This window comes from Lynx rufus, unplaced genomic scaffold (assembly GCF_022079265.1).
Source record: "Lynx rufus isolate CCGP_SWC_20201006 ecotype Redwood Valley unplaced genomic scaffold, mLynRuf1.p SCAF_18, whole genome shotgun sequence".
NCBI lineage: Eukaryota > Metazoa > Chordata > Mammalia > Carnivora > Felidae > Lynx > Lynx rufus.
In genome coordinates, this window is record NW_025814832.1 from 40,769,042 (window position 1) to 40,787,909 (window position 18,868).

Consider the following 18,868-nt stretch of genomic DNA (forward strand, 5'->3'; position numbering starts at 1 on the left):
CTTCTTCACCTCCTACACCCACAAGTTTTGTCTAAATAGGTATGTGGTATCTTAACCACGAGCTCCATTATCCTTCAGAGGGTCTCAGACAACCAGAGGATTTCAAAGACAGAGAGTCTGTCTCTGATTCTCAAGTTTGAACTCTTGACCAGTTCTTGGGGGGACTTCAGTGTTCACTCACCCGGCCAGCCCTCCTGTGTCTGGAGGATGTTAACTTAGGCCTGGATCACTTGACAGTTTTTCTTCTTACTGAGTACACATTTTGTAGCTGTGCTCACCCTTAAGGCTGTCACTGCCAAATGTTTTCAAAGAATATGGATTTATTTGTAGTAAGAAGAATAGTAGGCCAGATCCTGAAAATGAGGTAGAGAAGCTAGACGACACTGGAGAAAGTTGGGGGCGGGGAGGGCTGGGGTAGGTACGGCGGGCTTTCCAAAAGCCGGTGTATACCTCAGTATCACCTCAGTGGTCAAAAAAGAGGAAATCTCTGAAGATTCTGATTTGATAGAGGAGGGGCCCCAGACCCGCATCCCCCTTTTTGCCTGGTAACGCACTCCTCCCTCTTGCTTCTGAGGAACCACTTTCCATCCCCATCACCCGTTCTGCACCACTGGCTCTAAACGGGAGACAGTAGTTAAGTCAGACCAAGTGAGTGCCTGGCGGAGGAGGGCACTCAAGCCTATTGAACCATTTTTGTTCTTTCGTAGTAGAAAGCTTGATAACAAGACAGACTCCGAGGGTGCTGTCTTGGGCCCACTCCCATATCTTTCCCTTGAAGCTACTAATAACAGGCCCACAAGATTCAGGGAATATACACACCTGTTTCCACCAGCTTCACATTCATTCTTGACCAAGGTTTAGGGAAAACAATCTCTTGAGGCTTCCTTAAGGTACACTTCTTGTAGTGGGAAGTGTAATTTTAAAAGAGATGGGACAGTGGCAGAAGGTTTTGGGCATGAAGTCACTAATCCTTAGCTGCAGAACTCAGCCAGGCAAGATTTACAAAAGTCTTCGAACATCCTGGTTAACCAGTTACCCTAAATTTGTGAGGCAAAGGACAGTTTGTTCTCATTTGATAGAGAAGGATGTTGAGGTGAAAAGACATCGTGGTAACCTGAGATCATAGGTGACCGCAGCCAAAATCCTGGCGCGGAAAACACTGCCTTTCACCACATTCTCCGAATGTCCCGAGATGATGGGATGAATCCATCCTGTATCACCCTCCAGGAACAGAGTAGTAGACGGGTTAGTTGTAGGGAACAGCTTCTTCCTCATCTTGCTGTTCGCTAACCCCTTCCCTCTGAGCTGACCACACTTGGGGCTTGGGTTTGAGTGCAGCCTCTCGGGTGTTTCCAGCTGTATTGTCACCATGGCAGCGTGTGTGGCATCCTGCCGTTTGCCTCCGGCCCCTCTTGGCTGCCGGTGTCTGTTTCAGGGTGGGGTGTTTGTTATCTGGGCCCAAGCAGCTGGTGGACTTTTTCCTCCATGGAAGAAACCAGGTTTTCCGGCTCCCTGCTTTACTCCTGCTCTGGCCTCCGGGCTGCTGTGGGTGCCCACCTCCTCCTCTGATAGTGGATCCTTGTTAGTCTTCTTTCTTCCTGAGAGTTTGATCTTCTCAGCCTCCTGGAGAAGCAAATCTCCATTCTCCAAGAAACTGTGGAGCCAGGTCCTCTTCCTGCATTTTCCTCCATTCAGCTCCACTGGTAGAGCTAGAAAGCTCTCCACTCTTCCCCAAGAATAACAGCCAGAAAGAGGGGGAAATCACATAGGCTGAGCAGATGGTGGGTACAGACTTAGCTGAAGAGTTCAGATCTATAAGGAGGAAGGGCTATCGTGATGTCCAAGGTTAGAGGATCTGTTGAGCTGGACCTGTCCTCTGAGGTCTTTTCCCGATAAGGGAACTCGCATTTCTAACCTGAAGAGTCCCCACTAGGCCCAGTTAAGCATTAGGAGCCACTATGGGTCTGAGTGACAGATAAACGGGGGAAACAGAAAGGATGACTTTAAAGGAAGGGGATAAAGGTGTATACAGAGGAGTCAGAACCTCAGCACTAGGTTCGAGGCCCCAGGATGCCCACCCTGTAAAATTCAGCTGAAGTCTTTTTCCACGTGAGCCCATAAAGGAAGAGGGTGACCAGTGAGACTTGTGAGCTGGAGGTGCGTGCTCCTCAGGGCCACCTCGCGTTTCTCCTGAGGACCTTGTAAGTGGCAGACCACCTCCTTGATGTAGACAGTGGCTGCTGCAGGGCCGGCCCCCACCCAAGGACCAGGTGCCTGGGGGCTGGTGATCCAGTAATGTTTGAAGTCTTAGGTGTATGATTTGCTGTTTGCAAAATTGTGCCTCCCTTTTAAACTTACCTTTGTCTTACAGCAGCCAGTGAGGAGGAGAAGGGGAGAGAGCTCATTCGACATTAACAACATTGTCATCCCTATGTCTGTTGCTGCAACAACTCGTGTAGAGAAACTACAATACAAGGAAATCCTTACCCCCAGGTAGGGGCCCTAGATAATTGGCTCCTCTCCCTGTTCTTCCTGTTCTTGGCCTTTTCCCCTTTTTGTCACAGACCTTGGGGTTCTAGCCTTAGGTTTTGCCTTCTCCTTAAGAGAAAGTCTTAACCTGATAGGAGTGAAATTGTTTCTATATACAGTTCTCTATTATATGAGCACCAGCCAGACCACAGGCCACAAACTGGCTGCAGCTATGTTTGTTTGACAGCACTGAGGAGTTCGTTGTCCGCATCAAAGCAGGATTTCACGTATGAATCTTTGATTCTAGCCTTTGTTGACAACTCAGAAATTGGGCAGCCCCGTACAGGCACTCTCACAGAGTGGCAGTCAGCTGGGACTGAATAGCGGTGGTCCCCTCTAAACAGTCCCTTTGCTTGAGTTTGTCACAGTCTCCCAGCCTGTGTCCTGTTGGGGCATTGGAGTGTGGAGCCTCTTTCAGAGGCCTTGGGGGCTACCAGGGCCGAGCCGTGAGAGGGCAGGGTCGTTCACACGCGCCCAGCTCTCGTTCTTTGCACAGACACACTAATTCTGCCCCGGTTGCCTAGCCCTCACAATTGTCCCTTCTTGATTTTGCAGCTGGCGGGAGGTCGATCTTCGGTCTCTGAAGGGGAGTCCTGACGAGGAGAATGAGGAGGTAACAGCATGGTCATTCTCTGTTAGGAGATGCACGCGCGCGCGCACACACACACACACACACACACACACACACACACGTGTGCACACATCCCAAGTGCCTCAAGACCCATGGGTGTCAAGTGCAAGCTCATTGCATTCCTGTCCGGATGGGGAAGAGCCTAGTAAGGGCTGGGGCTTGTTCTAGAATTGATCCACCCATACTTAAACTCGGCTTGCTGGAGGGGAGAGGGGATCAGTGAAGCTTTTCTCTTGCAGGTCGAGGATCTATCTGATGCAGCCTTCGCCGCCCTACATGCCAAGTGTGAGGAGATGGAGAGGGCTCGGTGGTTGTGGACCACGAGTGTGCCACCCCAGCGGCGGGGCAGCAGGTGATGGGGCAGGCTCAGGTGGCCAGGCCTGTGAAGGGAGGGTGGGCAGGGAGTTGGCCGCTGTGTCTGTGGAACTGCCACTGCCCCACAGGCGCTCTGCATACTCCTCCACTGGCAGTGGCCCTGAGCGCAGAAGTTCCTGGTGTTTGGTGGAACTGATGAGGGCACGTGGTCCCGTGGGTGGGTCCTTGCTGAGTGCCGGACGACTGTCCAGTTGTGGCAAACTTTCATGCTCTCCTGGGCTCCGGGCGCCAGTTGTCTGTGGCATTAGGATCGCTTCTCGGCCTTTTGGCTAAGATCAAGTGTAGTGTCTGTGGCATGAGGAGGCCATTTGCGGGTCGTGGTGATTTAACCAGAGGAGCTTTGGAGGCCTCACCCAGGGTAACCTTCCTTAGGACAGTGGAACGGGGGGTGGTGGTCGTGCATGAAAGAACTGACCCATCCTGTCTCCATTTATTGTAACAGTGGCAGAAGCCCTCAGGATTCTCAAGTAGAAAGATTTAGGGCTCTTGTTTTTGCCTTTTTTCCCTTGACTACAGTTTTCAAAGTCTAGACTGATTTCCCTTTCCTGGGAATTCACTGGGCACTGTGCCAGAGAGTAGCCCCTGGCATTGTTCAGCCGTGGCCTTCTCTTGGGATGATGGGCACACAGGGCTCTTACGACTGTCCTGTGTGCCCCCTCCACCCACCCCGCCCCCTACATGGTGGTGGGAAGAAACGAGAGGACGTGTGGTTTCTGGGAAAGAACCGTTGGGTGTCCATCTCCCTCGGCTCCTCTGGTTGGGATGCCCTTTTCATGCCTCCTCCCCATCCGCCCAAGATAGAGCGTCTTCCCCCATTACCCAGGCACTCAGATTTGCACTTGTTGGTGTACAGGTCTTACAGGTCATCAGATGGCCGGACAACCCCTCAGCTGGGCAGTGCCAACCCCTCCACCCCCCAGCCCGCCTCCCCTGATGTCAGTAGTAGCCACTCTTTGTCGGAGTTCTCCCACGGTCAGTCCCCAAGGAGCCCCATTAGCCCGGAACTGCACTCGGCGCCCCTCACCCCTGTGGCTCGGGATGCTCTACGACACCTGGCCAGTGAAGACACCCGCTGTTCCACACCGGAGCTGGGGCTGGATGAACAGGTGAGGGACACACGGCCTTTGCGTGGGGGTTGGCAGGGTGGGGGGATAGAGCAGGGGAGGGGGACAGCCCCTGCTGAAGATGGGTCTGCGTCATAGGACTCCCCTCCCCATTTTATTTTACTTTTATTTTATTTATTTATTTTTACTCCCCTCCCCATTTTAAAGGGGACAAGGGGCTGCACTTGAAATTGATCTTCTGAAGGTGCCATGGAACTGCCGGCTCTGTAAGGGCTCTTCCTGGACCGCTCCAGGAAGTCTGGAGATTGGTCATGGACTTGAATCCATGCGTCTCGGGCCAGGGCCTTGGGGCGGAACGTAGTCTGGAACCAGCTTCTCACCATGGCGGTTTGTCTCCCCACAGTCCGTCCAGCCGTGGGAACGGCGAACCTTCCCCTTGGCATACAGTCCCCAGACGGAGTGTGAGGACCAACTGGATGCACAGGAACGGGCAGCCCGCTGTACTCGGCGCACCTCAGGCAGCAAGACTGGCCGAGAGGCAGAGGTGGCCCCCACCTCGCCCCCCGTTGTCCCCCTCAAGAGTCGGCATTTGGCGACAACAGTCACAGCTCAGCGTCCAACTCACAGATGAGCGGGATACGAGAATCTAAACAGACTCACTAACTATTGGCATTAAAGCTTCAGAAATCTCTGCGTTTGATATTCAAACATCATATGCCAGAAATTTTCACAGTTTTTAGTGAATTTAAGGAATTTAGATTCTACTTTGGTATTTTTGTTTTGTTTTGATTTTTGTTTTGTTTGGTTTTGGTTTCCATGTTTTGTTGTCACACACCTGAGCACTTCCTCCAGTTGGCAAACAGAAGTTCAGGATAAGACCCTGCTGGCCTGGTCCTGGCACATCCTCCGCACTGTTGAATCACTGGACTTAGCGATGTTAGGTGACCACCCCCCCCCCGCCCCCGCCCCGCACCTGTGGACAGGGTGGGACAGCCACGTGGGCAGAGGGAATGGCAAGCTCCCCGCTCAGCGTTGCCGCCTGAGGTCAGGGTAGGGGGAGAACAGCACGCTCTGGATTCTCACCCTTTCTCCTCTCCTCCTGTCGGCGGCCCGGCCCAGCTCTGGCCCTCCTGGCCGGGTCCCCCTTGGCCATCTGTGCTAGGGCACCCCCACGCCCACCAGAGCCTCTTGGCCATAACCGCCACCTGTTCCGAACTCTCAGTCAACAGAACGGCTTCCCTTTGTCATCCAGATCTTGGAGACCTAGTCTGGGTTTCCGCTGCGTTTGGTCCTCTCTGTTTTGACTCCTCCACTGCAGTAACGTGACTGCGGCTGCTCAGGTCCCTGCCCCGCCCCTTGCGCTCCCTCTCTGCTCCCCGATGCCACCCGCGCACCCACACACACCAGGCCTTCCACCCAGATGTTTTTACCAACTGTGTCCCCGGTCTGCGAAGGTGGGGTTAGGGCTACTTCCATTCCCACTCCTCTGCAAACTGGGGGGTCAGGGACACGAGCAGTCATCTCCCCTCTAGGATTCTGTCGTCGTGGATTCATTTGGTCCCATTTCCCCCACACGCACTTCCCTGTTGGCGTCCAGCCTTTCCTTTCCCACGCTCCCCTTGCCTGTGGAACGTTGTCTGGTCCTAGCTGTGGTTCCCATCACTCCCTCATCACCCCCCTTGGTCAACCTCATGCCTGTCTCATGTATGATCACATCACCAAAAGGGGGGGGGCAATAAGAACTTCTTTATTTTTATTTTTATTTTTTTTTTTGTTGCCATTTTGTAATCGTATAAAAATAGTAGACAAACTGCTTAATGGTTGGGGTTTTTTCACAATTTTCAACATTAGTGATTTTTTTTGATTCTGTTTGCAAGTTAAAGGGTTTGTCATTGTTTCTTTAAAAACAATAATGCACCATATCCCTATGCATAAAGTGCTTCTTCTATTTATAAGGTTGAAAATTCTGAATAACCCTTTTAGCATTGTTAAAAAAAAAAAAAACAAAAACAAAAATGGAAAAAAAAAACCTTGTATTTTGTAAATATTTTCTTTTCCTGCTTTGAGCTGTGTATTGGCAGCGAAACATGTAGCTGTCTTTGTTCTATAGAAATGCTTTTCTTCAGAGAAGCTGATCTTTGTTAATGTCTTGATTCTGTTCGCAAAGCACAGACTAGTGCTTAAAAAAAAAAAAAGGAAGGAAAAATTGAAAAAAATAAAAAAAAAAAGTTACAGAACGTTGTGTTGCCAGGCCTTTGTTGACATTGGACCGGGTCCACGTCGGGGGTGGCAGCTTAGGACCCTGTCCCACTGGAGCAGTTAGTTCTCTGGGTCCCTGGACTTGCTCTGAACCTTGGGAAGTCTCCGTTCCGTCCTTGGGCACCTGGCAGGGCCACCTGATGGTCACCAGGGAGAGGATGGAGTCGGGGTGGGGGGGCGGTAAGGGGTGCCCAGGGTATAGGGGGCTCTGTGTAGATAAACTTTTTGTTGGGTGTAAGCAATTGGTCATTGCCTCTTGATGTTCCTTCTCTAGTGAGGCCAGCAGTACATCTTAGGACTGTTCTGAATTGCTCTCAGGGAGATCCCACCTCTCACCGCTTTTTCTGGGGTTGGGGTCAGTGAGAACGTACATACTTCGTAGCATCGTTCTTCTGAGGAGCCTACGGGCTGGGTTTTGTATGTACGAGAGAAAGACGCCGGCAGGCCTCATTCCCTTTTTCCACGGTAGTCATCTGGCGACGAGCGCCGAGTCGTGAGGGAGCCTTTCTCTCTGGCTGCCCTGTTCCTGCGTCTGTGGCTGCACTTAAGACCTTCTCTGCTTAAGCTTCTGCCCGCAGTGGCTAGAGTGAGCACAAGGGGGAAAGCGGAGAAAACCGGTATTTTGAAACTTTGTATGAAAATTGAAGGGCTCCTTCTTAGGACCTTGACCTAATTACTAAAGAACAGGAATTAATATGGCTACTGTTTGGTATTTGTTTTCTTTGTGGCATTGCTAGGGGCTATCTGCTATCTCCGTGTAGCGGACTCCTTCCCCAATCTAATGAGGACCCGAAGGAGAGAGGAATGCGGCTCCGGAAGCCTGGAAGGAATGTAAGCCTTGGCGGGCCTAGTGTTCTGCTCCAGCCCCGGGCCTCTGGGAGCAAACGAGATCTCCTACACCCGCTGCAGCCGTGGCCCCTCTGAATATACCGGTGTGGGTCTTAACAGACTCTGGAGTTGGAGTGCAGCCTTGTGAGCCCACCTACAAGGGTACTGGCCTTTCTTTGAGTTGGATCGGGACGGACTCCCAGCACCAGAATCAGAATCGAGTGAAAATGAACGAGTCTTGAGAACTCTTCCTGCACCTGCAGGCCCCAGAGAGAGATTTTAGCAACCTTGACATTTCCTGCTGGGAGCGAAGTTCTCTAAGGTTAGGAAAGGACTTGCACGTCGTACATCGTGAATCATTTTCTTGTCCTCTGAATCCATGCACGGAGACCTTACTTAATCAGTAATAACTTTATTTCCAAATTCACTTTTACAGCAACAATCAGTGTAAATCGTTTGTTAAAACACACAATACACCATATGGACGTTCACAGACAGGAAGCTAAGCTAAGATGGTTTCATGTCCCTCCCCCCACCCTCAAAATTACCAAAGAAATCATGGGACTTGCAAGTGCCAGAGATTGTCCTGCCCAACACTGCAAATTCACGGGGCTAAGTCCATTAGGAGGGGGGACTCTGGGCCGGTGCCCAGGGTAACCCTTTTCAGAGCTGAAGAGAAACCAGAAGTCTCGAAGCCACAGGTCTACAGGTGCGACGAGCTGACCACCTCCACCTCCACCCTCATCCCCACCCGATGGCCTGACTTGGGGACAAAGACAAAAGAGGGGGGGAAGGAAGAAGGAAGAGCTCTCAGCAGCCGCTAGCACAGGCTGCACGTCCGCAGCAGCAGGTGGGAAAGGTGGCGCGGAGGCTCCGGCGGCTTAGATAGATGGAAGGATGCCGGGGTCTGCGGTAGGCGGGGCTGTGGGCCCGGGGACCCCCGTGAGGGGGCAGCTCTGTCTCCAGACTCCTCCCCAAGCCTCGCTGCCTGCCCCTGGTGGGGAAGGAGACGACGGGGCCGGCGGGCGGGACCCCAGGGACCTCTAGCAAACGTGGGTGGTCCGAAGAAAAGGGTTACTCGGTGGTTGCTGCCCTCCAAGACTTCCCTCTGCCCATGGTAACTATCTTACAGGTTCCTCCCCCCTCCCCCCAGAAGCACGACAAGCAATCGCAAGCAGAATACAGTCTCCGCGTTGAAGTCCGTTTAAATAGAACTACGGATAAGTGAGTGGAGAGCTTGAAGGAACCAGGCGCACAGCACAGCCCACCCAGGGGACGCGGACCGGACGTGGGGGGAACGGGGTGGTCGAGAGTGCCCAGCCTGGTGGTGGCGGGGGGAGGGGGGATTGTCCTCATTGAAGGTCACAGGCCAGCATCCCTTTGCAATCTCCCTGCCGCACTGACCTGGTCACCCTAGACTGTGATCTCTAGGCCGACCCCAGCAGTCCCCACCCTGCCCCCCTCCCCGACGAGGGAGATCCCGGAGCCCTCTGAGCAAGGCCCTCAGGATAAGGTAGGGCAAGTGCAGACAGAGGCGCAGCCGGAGTCCGTGGCAACGCTGCGGGGCCGAGTCTCTAAGAGCTACCAACTCCGAACTACAGTTCCCTTCCCTTCCTCAGAACCCCTCTAAGAGCAGCTGGGACTCCAAGCGGTAGAGAGCCTCACGGCGGGTTAGTTCTGGGCCCAAATGACTCCTTGCACGGAAAGCTCGAGCTGCAAATGAAGCCGCCAGCCCTAGAGAGGCGGCCCTAGACGCCCACCAGCCCGCAGGGGTGCCTTAAACGGTGCCCAAACCGGAAGTGGCAGAACTGGGCCTGAGGTCGCTGAATTTCTTTAAAATGGCGATTTTCCACAAAGGCTGTCTCCTCTCCCTGTGGCAGCAGACGGGGCTTGTGCAAGGTCGGCGGGGACCCCCACCAAGGCTCTGGGGACGGCGTCTCCTGACTTGTCACCCTGCTGCAGTCAGGCAGCACGGGCCCCCGGGGCTCATCCGGGGCGGCCAGTCCATCCAAGCCCTGCTGTGGCTGGAGGGCGCTTGGTGGGGAGGCTGGGGCTGCCCTTCCAGGGGGACAGCTTGCGGTGGGACCCCAGGCCTCTCCCCGGCTGGTCCCGGGTTCCTTTCTCTTGTGACACAGGGTGACCCTCGTGGCTGCTGGGGGCTTCTGGCTGTGACCGGAGAGGGCCATCTCCTCGCTGCAGACCAGGCCGGCCACAAGATCCACCTCTCTCTGCCCCAACAAAGGGAAGTCCCAGCCGGGCAGCAAGGGGGCGCCGTAGCTTCTGCCCCGGGATCCTGTCCCAGTCCTGTGCTCTGGGCCTTCCTCCAAGCTGAAGGTTCTCCAATGTCAGAACCTGGTCCCAGATGCCCCGGAAGCCTTTCAGATCAGGAGGTTGTGACCGGGTAGAGCCACACCGGCCACCCGGAGCCAAGCCCCCCGTGTGGGAGGGAGAGACACCTAGGACCCCCATGGGGTGGGTTAGAAACCTCTTCACAAGCATTTCAAGATACATGCGTCCTTTTTTTTTTTTTTTTTTTAACCTTTTCATTATCAAAGTCACTCTGGTGAATCCAAGCATAAAGAGACAAATCAGACTACAACGCGACAGGGTGCAGACGGGGAGGGAAAGGTGACATCTATGTATATGTTCAGCTGCTCCAGCAGGACAGACAGCACTGCTTCCAGCTGGGACGGGGGGGGGGTGGCGGGGGGGGTGGGGGGAAGAACCATTTCCGAGGGGGCGTGCTCCCCTCCCGGGGTATGCAGGGCTGAGCGCTGGCGGGGCCTCGGAGAGGCTGGCAGTCACAAGCTCGGGTGGAATCGGGGCCCAGAGTGTGGCCCTGCCCCAGGGGCCTTGCCTGCCTGACCTGCTGCCGCCTCTGGACCCAGGACGGCCAACCTGCTGCCAGTTCAACTCAGGAAGGGGACCAGGCCTTCTGGGAGGAAAAGGCTCTCCAAGTAGAAACAAGGCCAAAACATCCCGGGTCATTGCTGAGCCCACCCTGGCTCATGTCTGTGAGGAGAGGTGGGGGGTAAGGGACGGAGTACGGTCATCAGGTTCATTGTGAGGGGACGCACCGGTTGGGTGAGTTATAACTTAAACCAAGGGACCGAGATCTCACCTTGTGCCTGGGTTTTGCCTTCGCTCAGACACCCCTTTATTTGAGAGCAGGTGCCTCCTGCGTCTGAACAACGTCCAGTGCTGAGAAAGGGGCGTGGTGAGGCTGGGAACTCGGGACAGTGTGACATCATGAGGGGGACAGGCAGTGACTGGGCTCCGCACAGCAGACACATGGGCATGGTGGGGGGGAGGGAGGACAGGTGGCTGCAGTGGCCACGGGAGGGACAGGAGGCTCAGGACCCACCTCCCAGACCCCAGCACGCTCCAGGGATGCCAGAGGCCCAGGCTTGGGAACAGGCGGATGCCCCCAAGAGGCACGAGTCCTTACAAAGAGAACTGGTTTAGCCCTAAAGTCCCAGAACTGTGAGGTGGCCAAAATCGTGGCTGCAGTTCCAACCTTCAGAACTCAATAAAACAGGGTTTCCGTGGGGCCCCCACCCTGCGGGGAGGGAGAAAGAGGCCAGCGCTCGGGACGTCAAGGTCAGTCTTCTCCGAGGAAGCGATCCACAGGGTGCCCCCCTCCCGCCAACCGACCACCTCCTCCCGCCAACCGGAGCCTTTCTCCCACGGGCCGCCCGCGGGGACGGTGGCACACGGGCCCCGTGGCGGACCCCGGGCCACCGAGCACAGGGAGGCCGCCTGGCGCGAGCGAGCTGTGGGCGGCCGAGGCGGTCTGCCCTTCCCGCTGTCCTTCCAGGCAGAGAGCAGTGGCTCCCCACCCCCCCCATCACCCACTCCCACACTGTCCCTTCTGCCCTCTCCCTCCCCCCCCTTCCCCTGCCTCAGCCTCTCCGGGGCTCCTCCCCCAACCCCCACCACAAAGTTGACATCCGCCCCCGCGGCTCCCACACGGCACCCGGTTTCAAATCCGTTGCTGCTGCCGCTGCCTCTGTGACACCCCCAGGACAGGGCAGAGCAGGGGCGCCCGCAGTCCCTTGAGATTCCCCAGAAGCAGCTCGCAGAGCCTCTCCTCCCTCTTCTAGGCGGAGGGGGAAAAAAAAAGAATCAAAAGTAATTGCCCAAGGAAATGGTGGGTGTGGTCGTCTTTTTAAATGTTTTTAAAAATATTTTATTATCGCCAGCCCACCCATCAATTTGGAAAGCTGGAATTTGCTCTTTTTCCCGTCACTGATTTTGAAGTCCCGAGCCAGGGCCGAGCGACAAAAGCAGGTTAAAGTGATTAACCGATTAACCGATCTGTGAGGAGCAGCTGGGGGAGGGCAGAGGGCGAAGGGCCAGATCATTATTCTTTTTTTTTCCACACTCTCTCTCTTCTCTCCACGATTATTGACCGCCCCGGGGGCCTGATCACAAACCCTGCTTGGCCAGGGAGGCGGACACTTCGTCGGCTAGCGTGGCGAGCTGGGGCGAGTCTACCATGTCGATGCTGCCCGTGGAGGACACGTTGCTGAGGTGCCGCGGAGACGTGTCCCCGGACACCACGGGCGACTTGTACACGATCTCCGCCCCGTGGTCTGTCTTGGCTTTGGCGTTCTCGCGGAAGGTCAGCTTGTGGGTTTCGATCTGCGAGAGAGGAGGTAGTTGGGGGGGGGGAGGGGAGGAGGGGTGAATTAAGCCATAGGAAGGGGAGCAAGCCCTGCTTGCCCCCCCCCCGGGGGGCTGCGGTGACCGTGGTCTGGTCACCGTCCCAGAGTGAACACCTGCGCGCGGGTCCTCCAGCGCCTGCCTGCCAGCCACCCGCGTCCCTTGGCGCTGTGTATGAATATAGCCCTGTGTGCACGTCATTTCACACACGTGTAACCGTATCCTAGGAGCGGAATGGCTGGTAGGTCAAAAGACATGTGCATTTTATCTTAATAGATATCATCAAACTGCATGGGGCGCCTGGGTGGCTCAGTCATTAAGCATCTGACTTCGGCTCAGGTCATGAGCTCACAGTTCATGAGTTCGAGTCACCCATGGGGTGAGCTCGAGCCCCGCTCCAGGTAACACATGAGCCCGGGGGAGGCCCCGCTTCTCTCTCTCTCTGCCCCTCGCTTACTGGTGCCCTCTCTCTAAAAAAAAATATTACCCAATTGCAAAGTAAAGCATGAAGGAGAAGCTGGAGATGATTAAGGGACATCCCCAGAGTCACTGCCGTCCAGCCGTGAGCCACACACACTCCTCCCCTTCGCCTTTGACTGAGGGCTTTGGAGGTGGCAGCAAGCGTGAACCGCCCTGGAAGGTGTGCTAGAAACGATGGTGCCATAAAGTCCTTTTTCAAGGAGAGAAACAATGACAGGGCCAGGAGGCCAGAGGTACTTAGCTCCAGAGGATGCCCACGACCCTCAGAGAGCCTGTGTCGCAGATGTGAGCAGTTCATAAGAGCTCCTGCTGAGCCCGGAAGTGGCGGACAGGAATTCTCTCCTTTTTTGGGGTCCTAAGACCTTTGTGCATCTGGCGAAGCCAGAAAGATGGACACAAGCGGGCAGGCGCTCAGAGACCCACAAGCGTTCTGCACAAACTCGGGAGTCCGTGGACCCCGGCTGAGAAGCCCCCGTTGTGGTGGGGGGGGGGGCTTGGACGTGGGTGTAAGTCCCCAAATCTCCCAAACTGAAGGGCGCTCTGGAGACGGGGGTCCTGCACTCCACCGCTTGTTAGAGCTTCCTGCCCATCACAGGAGGAAGTGGGGGACTAGATAGGCAGGGACACTCGGGTCAGGACAGCGTCTTCTGAGTGGTGGGCAGGGCCAGGCCCACCCTTTCTCAGCCAGCACAGAGGTGAGTTAAAATGGAAGTTCACACTCTGGCTTGACTCCACCCGGGGATGTGGATATTTCGGTCCCATTTTGCTGAGGGAGAAACGAGCAGAGAGCACTTGCCCGGCCTGCCCAGGTCCCACCTCCAAGCAGAGTCAAGCCCAGAGCTTTGCTCAGGACATAGAAGCTTCCAGAGATGGGCAGAGACCTTCCTTCACCCAGGGAATCGCCAATGCCCAGGCCTTAAACCGGGGAGGCGGTCAGGTGACAGAAGCTAGAAGAGCCACCTGGCTTTTGCAGAGAACCTTCTCCACAACCTCAGAGAACTGGGCCCTGCCTCACTTCCCTCGAAGCGCGCGGCCTCCCGGCCCCTCTTTTACCGGGGACCAGGCACTGAGATGATATTTCTGCACCTTGGAAGCCCAGTCTGGGGAACCGGGTCCACCCTGCTGTCCGGGGTGGGGGTGGGGGGGTGACAGGGGGTGCTGCGGGGAGCCAGAGAGCGCAAGGCCATCCAAGGGCGTGAGTACCCCGCCCTCCGCGCCCCGGCCTTCGGGGAGCTCGTCTGTGGTCAGGTTTGTCCTGAGGTCTCAGTCTGCGGCCTCTGCTTTAAGACCACACCAGCCAGTGCTTCTCCAGAACCGCCCCCTTGGGCTTTGGCCTCACACGCGGCATGGGGCATGTCCATTCAGAATGAATGGTGTGACGGCTGCCACTTCCAACCAGCTGGGCCACTTTGGCCAGTGCCCTTTCTCACACTGGGTCGGGTCTCAGAGTCTGTGCCCATTCTGGGACACCCCTTCTCCTTCCACCACCCCTCCGTCAGCTGCTGGGGGGCACTGCAAACTGGAAAATGAGCCACTTCCAGAAGTTCACGGCCGCTGGAGGGAGTGGGAACCCCCCAGGGAGCACTTTGGCTGCGTTTCTGCAGCAAAGAAGTACAGCCATAAGACCACATCCTGTGATGCGCCCGGAGGGAGCCTGCTCAGGGCCACAAGCCCTGGCTTCCCCTTCCCCCAGCTCCCACAGCGAGACCCGAGGACTCCAGAAACTGCCCGGATCGCCGAGGCCCTGGGTCCAGCAGCCTTCCCCGTGGACGATTCTGTGACCGACAGGCAGGGGCTCTGCGGGAATCTGGATTTCAGCATCACCGTTTTGCTCTGACTGCCTAGTGACCCACTTACAAAATCAGGTTACGCTCCCTTTACTCGTTCTGGTGCGCTGGGGTTGGCTTTGGGGATGGATGGCCACTTCCTTCCGTGGACGCTTGCCAACCACAGGGCCGACCGCCGTCACGGAGGACAGCGGCGCTCACCTTCCCGGGCATGAAAGCATCACCTGGGGGCTTTACAAACTCCAGGTGCCCAGGCTGCACCTGAGACCAATCAGAATCTCCAGGTGGGGTCTGGGCATCAAATCTGGCAAGGCTCCCAGGTGACAGCAATGGCCGGCGAAGGTGGCTCGCCCGATGAGTCCTGGTGGTCGCTGAGAATCCACAGGAAGTCAATTAGTTCAGGCCCCTCAGCTTTCCTTCTCTGGAAAACCGGACCAGATTCGTGCACCGCACTCCATTAACAGCCATGTCTAAATGCAGCCTCCTCCCCACCCCACCCCCTTTTACCTTTTTATTCCCTCCACCAGGGACGTGGGTGATGTTATCCAGGGACCCGATCTTCGACTGGACTCTGTCCTTGAAGTCCAGCTTCTCAGATTTTACCTCCACCTGGCCGCCTCCTGGAACACAACACACACGGGGGCACCAGGCCTTGAAGGAGGGCTAAGCAAGCCATTCCAAGTAGACCCCAATCCTTCGGAGTAGACAAGACGGTCCTTCATTTAGAAGGTAGTCTGGGCACAGGTAAGAGCCCTTCCCAAGTGCTGGACAACAGTTTGCTCTCTAACCAAGGTGTGCATCAATATTTGCTCAACAAATTCTTCCTCCTTAGTTCATGCAAAGGTCAATGACAACTCAGGGTAGGAGAAAAGATTCTAAAGTGGTCGGCTTCCAAAGAGTGAGGTCTCTCTCGGTCAACATCCTGTAAAGCCACAGCCCTGCAAGGCCTCGGAGTGAAACTAAATGGCAAAATGCACCCTAACGAAGGAAGGGCCCTGACCCCTCCCCCTCCTCGGACACTAGGTGCCGCACCCGAGTGTGGGAGACGCGGCCAGAGAGGGAGACAGACAGACATCCTTCCTTTCTGGGGAAGGATAAGGCCACCCAAGAAAGCTGCTCATGGCGTGAATGGTGGCACAGCTGAGGGATGGTTTTCGCTGGGAGAGACCAAACTCCCACAACAAGTCTAAGGGAAGCCGGAACGTGACGAGAGACAATCCGGACTACATCTCTGCCAGCCTTGTCTCCCCACAGGAATGCTTCAGCAAGTACAGATTCAGCTCTGAACCGGGCCCACGGCAGAGGTCCCCACTCTGGACCCCCGGGCAGGAGTTAGAATCTAGATCTACGCTGGGCAATACGGTAGCCACCAGCCCCATGTGGCTACTTAAATTTTAATTAAATACAATTAGCTCATTTTGTCCACTGCGCTGGCCACATTTTCAGTGCTCAGTAGCCACGTGTGGTTGGGGGCCACCGCACTGGACGGAGCAGGTCTAGAACATTTCCGTCAGTGCAGAGAGATCTCCAGATAGCTCTGATTTTCTTGTGGTGTGGGAAGGGGAGCGGGGAGGGAAGCATGGCAGAGCTCCAACGGCATTTACTGTCGAAACAAAGTCACGGCCGGAGCTTGGCAATGGCTGGCGCAGGCGGTGACGTGTCCCCTGTGTGGGCTGGGAACCAAACTGGAACATCCACAAGCCAGCCTTCGGGAGCCAGATCAGGCCTGTCCCCAGCTCTAGAGGCTCTGTGTGCAGCCTGCTTGGAGAACCAGGTTAGGGCTTAGGACCCGCCCCCCTTCGTCACGTTGCCTTGGCCAGCATGGCGCCCTGCTCAGGAGTGAGATGGGAGAACCACCCCTCCCAGGGCCCAGCAAGTTCCACCTTCGATGCTCCCCTTGTCAGCCCAGCCCATCAATCCTTCCCAGCCACTTTAGGAGAAGGCACCACCCAGTCCCGTCCCGCACCTCCCCCCCCCCGCCACCCCGACCTTCCCCGCCTTCTGCAAGGGTTACCTGGCTTATGATGGATGTTGCCTAGCGAGCCACACTTGGAGGTCACCTTGCTCAGGTCCACTGGTTTGTACACTATTTGCACCTGGAGGCGGGAGAGGACGAGGGAGAGACAGAGAATAAAACAGGATGATTTAATTACGGGTGTAACCCCACGAAAAGCAGCCGTGTAAGTCCAGGCCCTGCTTGGACGGCGTTTCCTGTCCGCCGCGAGGAAGGCACCCGGTCACGGTGGGAAAATGTGTTGTTGGATTTCTGCCAGCCCTGCCCCAGGGGAGGTGGGTCTTCAGAGAATGACTGTGGGATTGAAGTGCCCTCGGTCCCACAGGGGGAAAACAGGGATATTTGTCACTGCGCAGGGCCCACACCGTCGTTTAAAAGAGTCACTGTTTCCTGAGCTGAAAGTGACACTGCATTCGGTGGGGACAAAGAAAGGAGGGATCCATAAGATCCATTTGTACCGCACTTGGACAATCTCGTTGGACAAGCCAGAAAGCCACGTCTGCTGGTCCTCAAAGAGGAGCGGGCAGAGTGGGGTCGGTGGGGGCGCTTCCTCCCAGGAGAGGCTCCCGCAAAGCCCAGCACCGCAGCGAGTGTGGGGACCTTCGGCAAGCAGCACCCAGAACGGTTTGGCAGCTTGGAGGTAAGAGCCAGCTGGCACCTGGACAACACAGCGTCCTGGACATTTCGGTCCTCGAGCTCAAGGAGCAAAGCGACAGCAGGAGACGGGCAGATGGCACAGAGGACCCAGCAGGTCAGTCCCCGAGAGATGGAGCACAGCTCGGACACACACAGGGCTCAGAACCAGCCCGGGGCCCAGCACGCAGCCTGGCCGCACTGCCCACTGCCCACCCTCCCGAGGGGAACGACAGCCGCTGAGCGCCCCACCGATCTCAGCCCAAGAACCGACTTCCTGGAGGGGATCCCCCACAGGGACCCCCGCATCGGCAGATGGGTTTTCTGGAGGAAGCCTCTAGAAAGGCGTGTCTGTGAGGGGGTCCCTGGATGGTCACTGAGGGACACTTCCCAGGGCCTCCAGCAACCACCCGTGTGAGGCCACAAGAGGCCAGTCACCACGGAGTGGGAGCCCGGAGTTACCCAGGAGAGAGATGGCCTCCAGCCAGAGAGCCAGACAAAAAAGGAGGGAGATCTACTTCTGTCTAAATCACCTGGAACAATTCCAAATGATTTTAGTTAATTAAAATCATGCTGGCGTTTGCCACTTCTTGATGGAGAGTTGACCGAGGCCAACAGGCACCCTTGGCCTGTGTCTGTGGAGTGAGGCAAGGGGAGCACCCAGGTGTGGCAGCCGGCGCCCGTGCAGGTGGACGGGCAGGGGGTGAACAGTCCTGAGGGAACAGGGTCTGGGAGACAGCGCGCTGAGAGGCAGGGAAGGGGCCATGGGAGCTCCTCCTGGCACGAGAGAGAGGGAAGTGAATTCTGTGACCCAGACTTCCCTCTTTCCCCTCAGCCTGGATGAGGTAACCTGGGGAGAGGAGGGTGTGCAGAAGGAGGCAGAGGGGACAGGACTGCCTGAGGGTAGGAGCCAGGGCAGGGTTGGCAGGAGGAGTGGAGGCCTGGGGAGGGAGGAGGCCAGGCCTGGAGTGGAGCCCAGAGCCCGCGGGAGGCAGGGAGGATCCCAAGGTGGACAAGGGAGCTGGGCCTGCCAGCTGGGACATCCCCTCCAGGCTAGGGAAGGGAGGGCCACAAGCGAGGCCGGAGGGCCCAGGCCAGGGGTCTAGTGCCCCCAAAACACCTGGCTAGGTGCCCAGAACCCCCAGCCGCCTTCCACCAGGAGAAGAGGTTTCTGTGAAGGTTCCTACTGCAAACCAGCAGTGGCCACGCTCCAAGGACAATGCTCAGGGCCAGCCTGAGATATCCCGCGGCTCTTTGCCAGGTCACATAGGTTAGCCGGAGGCGGGCAGAGAGGGCGGGAGCACAGGAGGTGCCCTCGAGGAAGTCCCCTCATGTCCTGGGCACTGCCATCAGCAGTGGGAATGTACCGTCTGCCCCGAGCTCACGCCTGAAGCTACCTCTGGACCCCACAGCCCAGGCCCCACCAGCACAGCCTCCTGCCGGCCGACCAGACCGGAGTTAAACCAGAGAACAGGCCTCGCTCCTCCAGCCAGAGCCAAGGTCTGCAATAGTGATACCAGAGATCCAGGCGGAGCTAACACAGCAACCAGCACTCTGCGCGGAGCCCACGGTTGTGGGCCAGGGTGGGGGGTGGTCCCCACAC

General features: G+C 56.4%; 2 protein-coding genes across 9 annotated transcripts in view; one reads left to right on the plus strand and one right to left on the minus strand.

Moving 5' to 3' along the window:
* KANSL1 (KAT8 regulatory NSL complex subunit 1) overlaps positions 1 to 6,836 on the plus strand; it is a 178,515-nt gene extending 171,679 nt beyond the window's left edge. For all 4 annotated transcript variants that reach the window (XM_047081677.1, XM_047081679.1, XM_047081676.1 and 1 more), the window contains 5 exons: positions 2,372 to 2,493; positions 3,085 to 3,142; positions 3,400 to 3,512; positions 4,389 to 4,641; positions 5,003 to 6,836. In XM_047081677.1, coding sequence (XP_046937633.1) covers positions 2,372 to 2,493; positions 3,085 to 3,142; positions 3,400 to 3,512; positions 4,389 to 4,641; positions 5,003 to 5,230 — 774 coding nt within the window. In that variant the 3' untranslated portion in view covers positions 5,231 to 6,836. The remainder of the gene's footprint in view (positions 1 to 2,371; positions 2,494 to 3,084; positions 3,143 to 3,399; positions 3,513 to 4,388; positions 4,642 to 5,002) is intronic.
* Positions 6,837 to 11,651: 4,815 nt separating this feature from the next.
* MAPT (microtubule associated protein tau) overlaps positions 11,652 to 18,868 on the minus strand; it is a 45,827-nt gene continuing 38,610 nt past the window's right edge. For all 5 annotated transcript variants that reach the window (XM_047081684.1, XM_047081683.1, XM_047081680.1 and 2 more), the window contains 3 exons: positions 16,633 to 16,714; positions 15,126 to 15,238; positions 11,652 to 12,330 (listed from right to left, as the gene is read on the minus strand). In XM_047081684.1, coding sequence (XP_046937640.1) covers positions 12,115 to 12,330; positions 15,126 to 15,238; positions 16,633 to 16,714 — 411 coding nt within the window. In that variant the 3' untranslated portion in view covers positions 11,652 to 12,114. The remainder of the gene's footprint in view (positions 12,331 to 15,125; positions 15,239 to 16,632; positions 16,715 to 18,868) is intronic.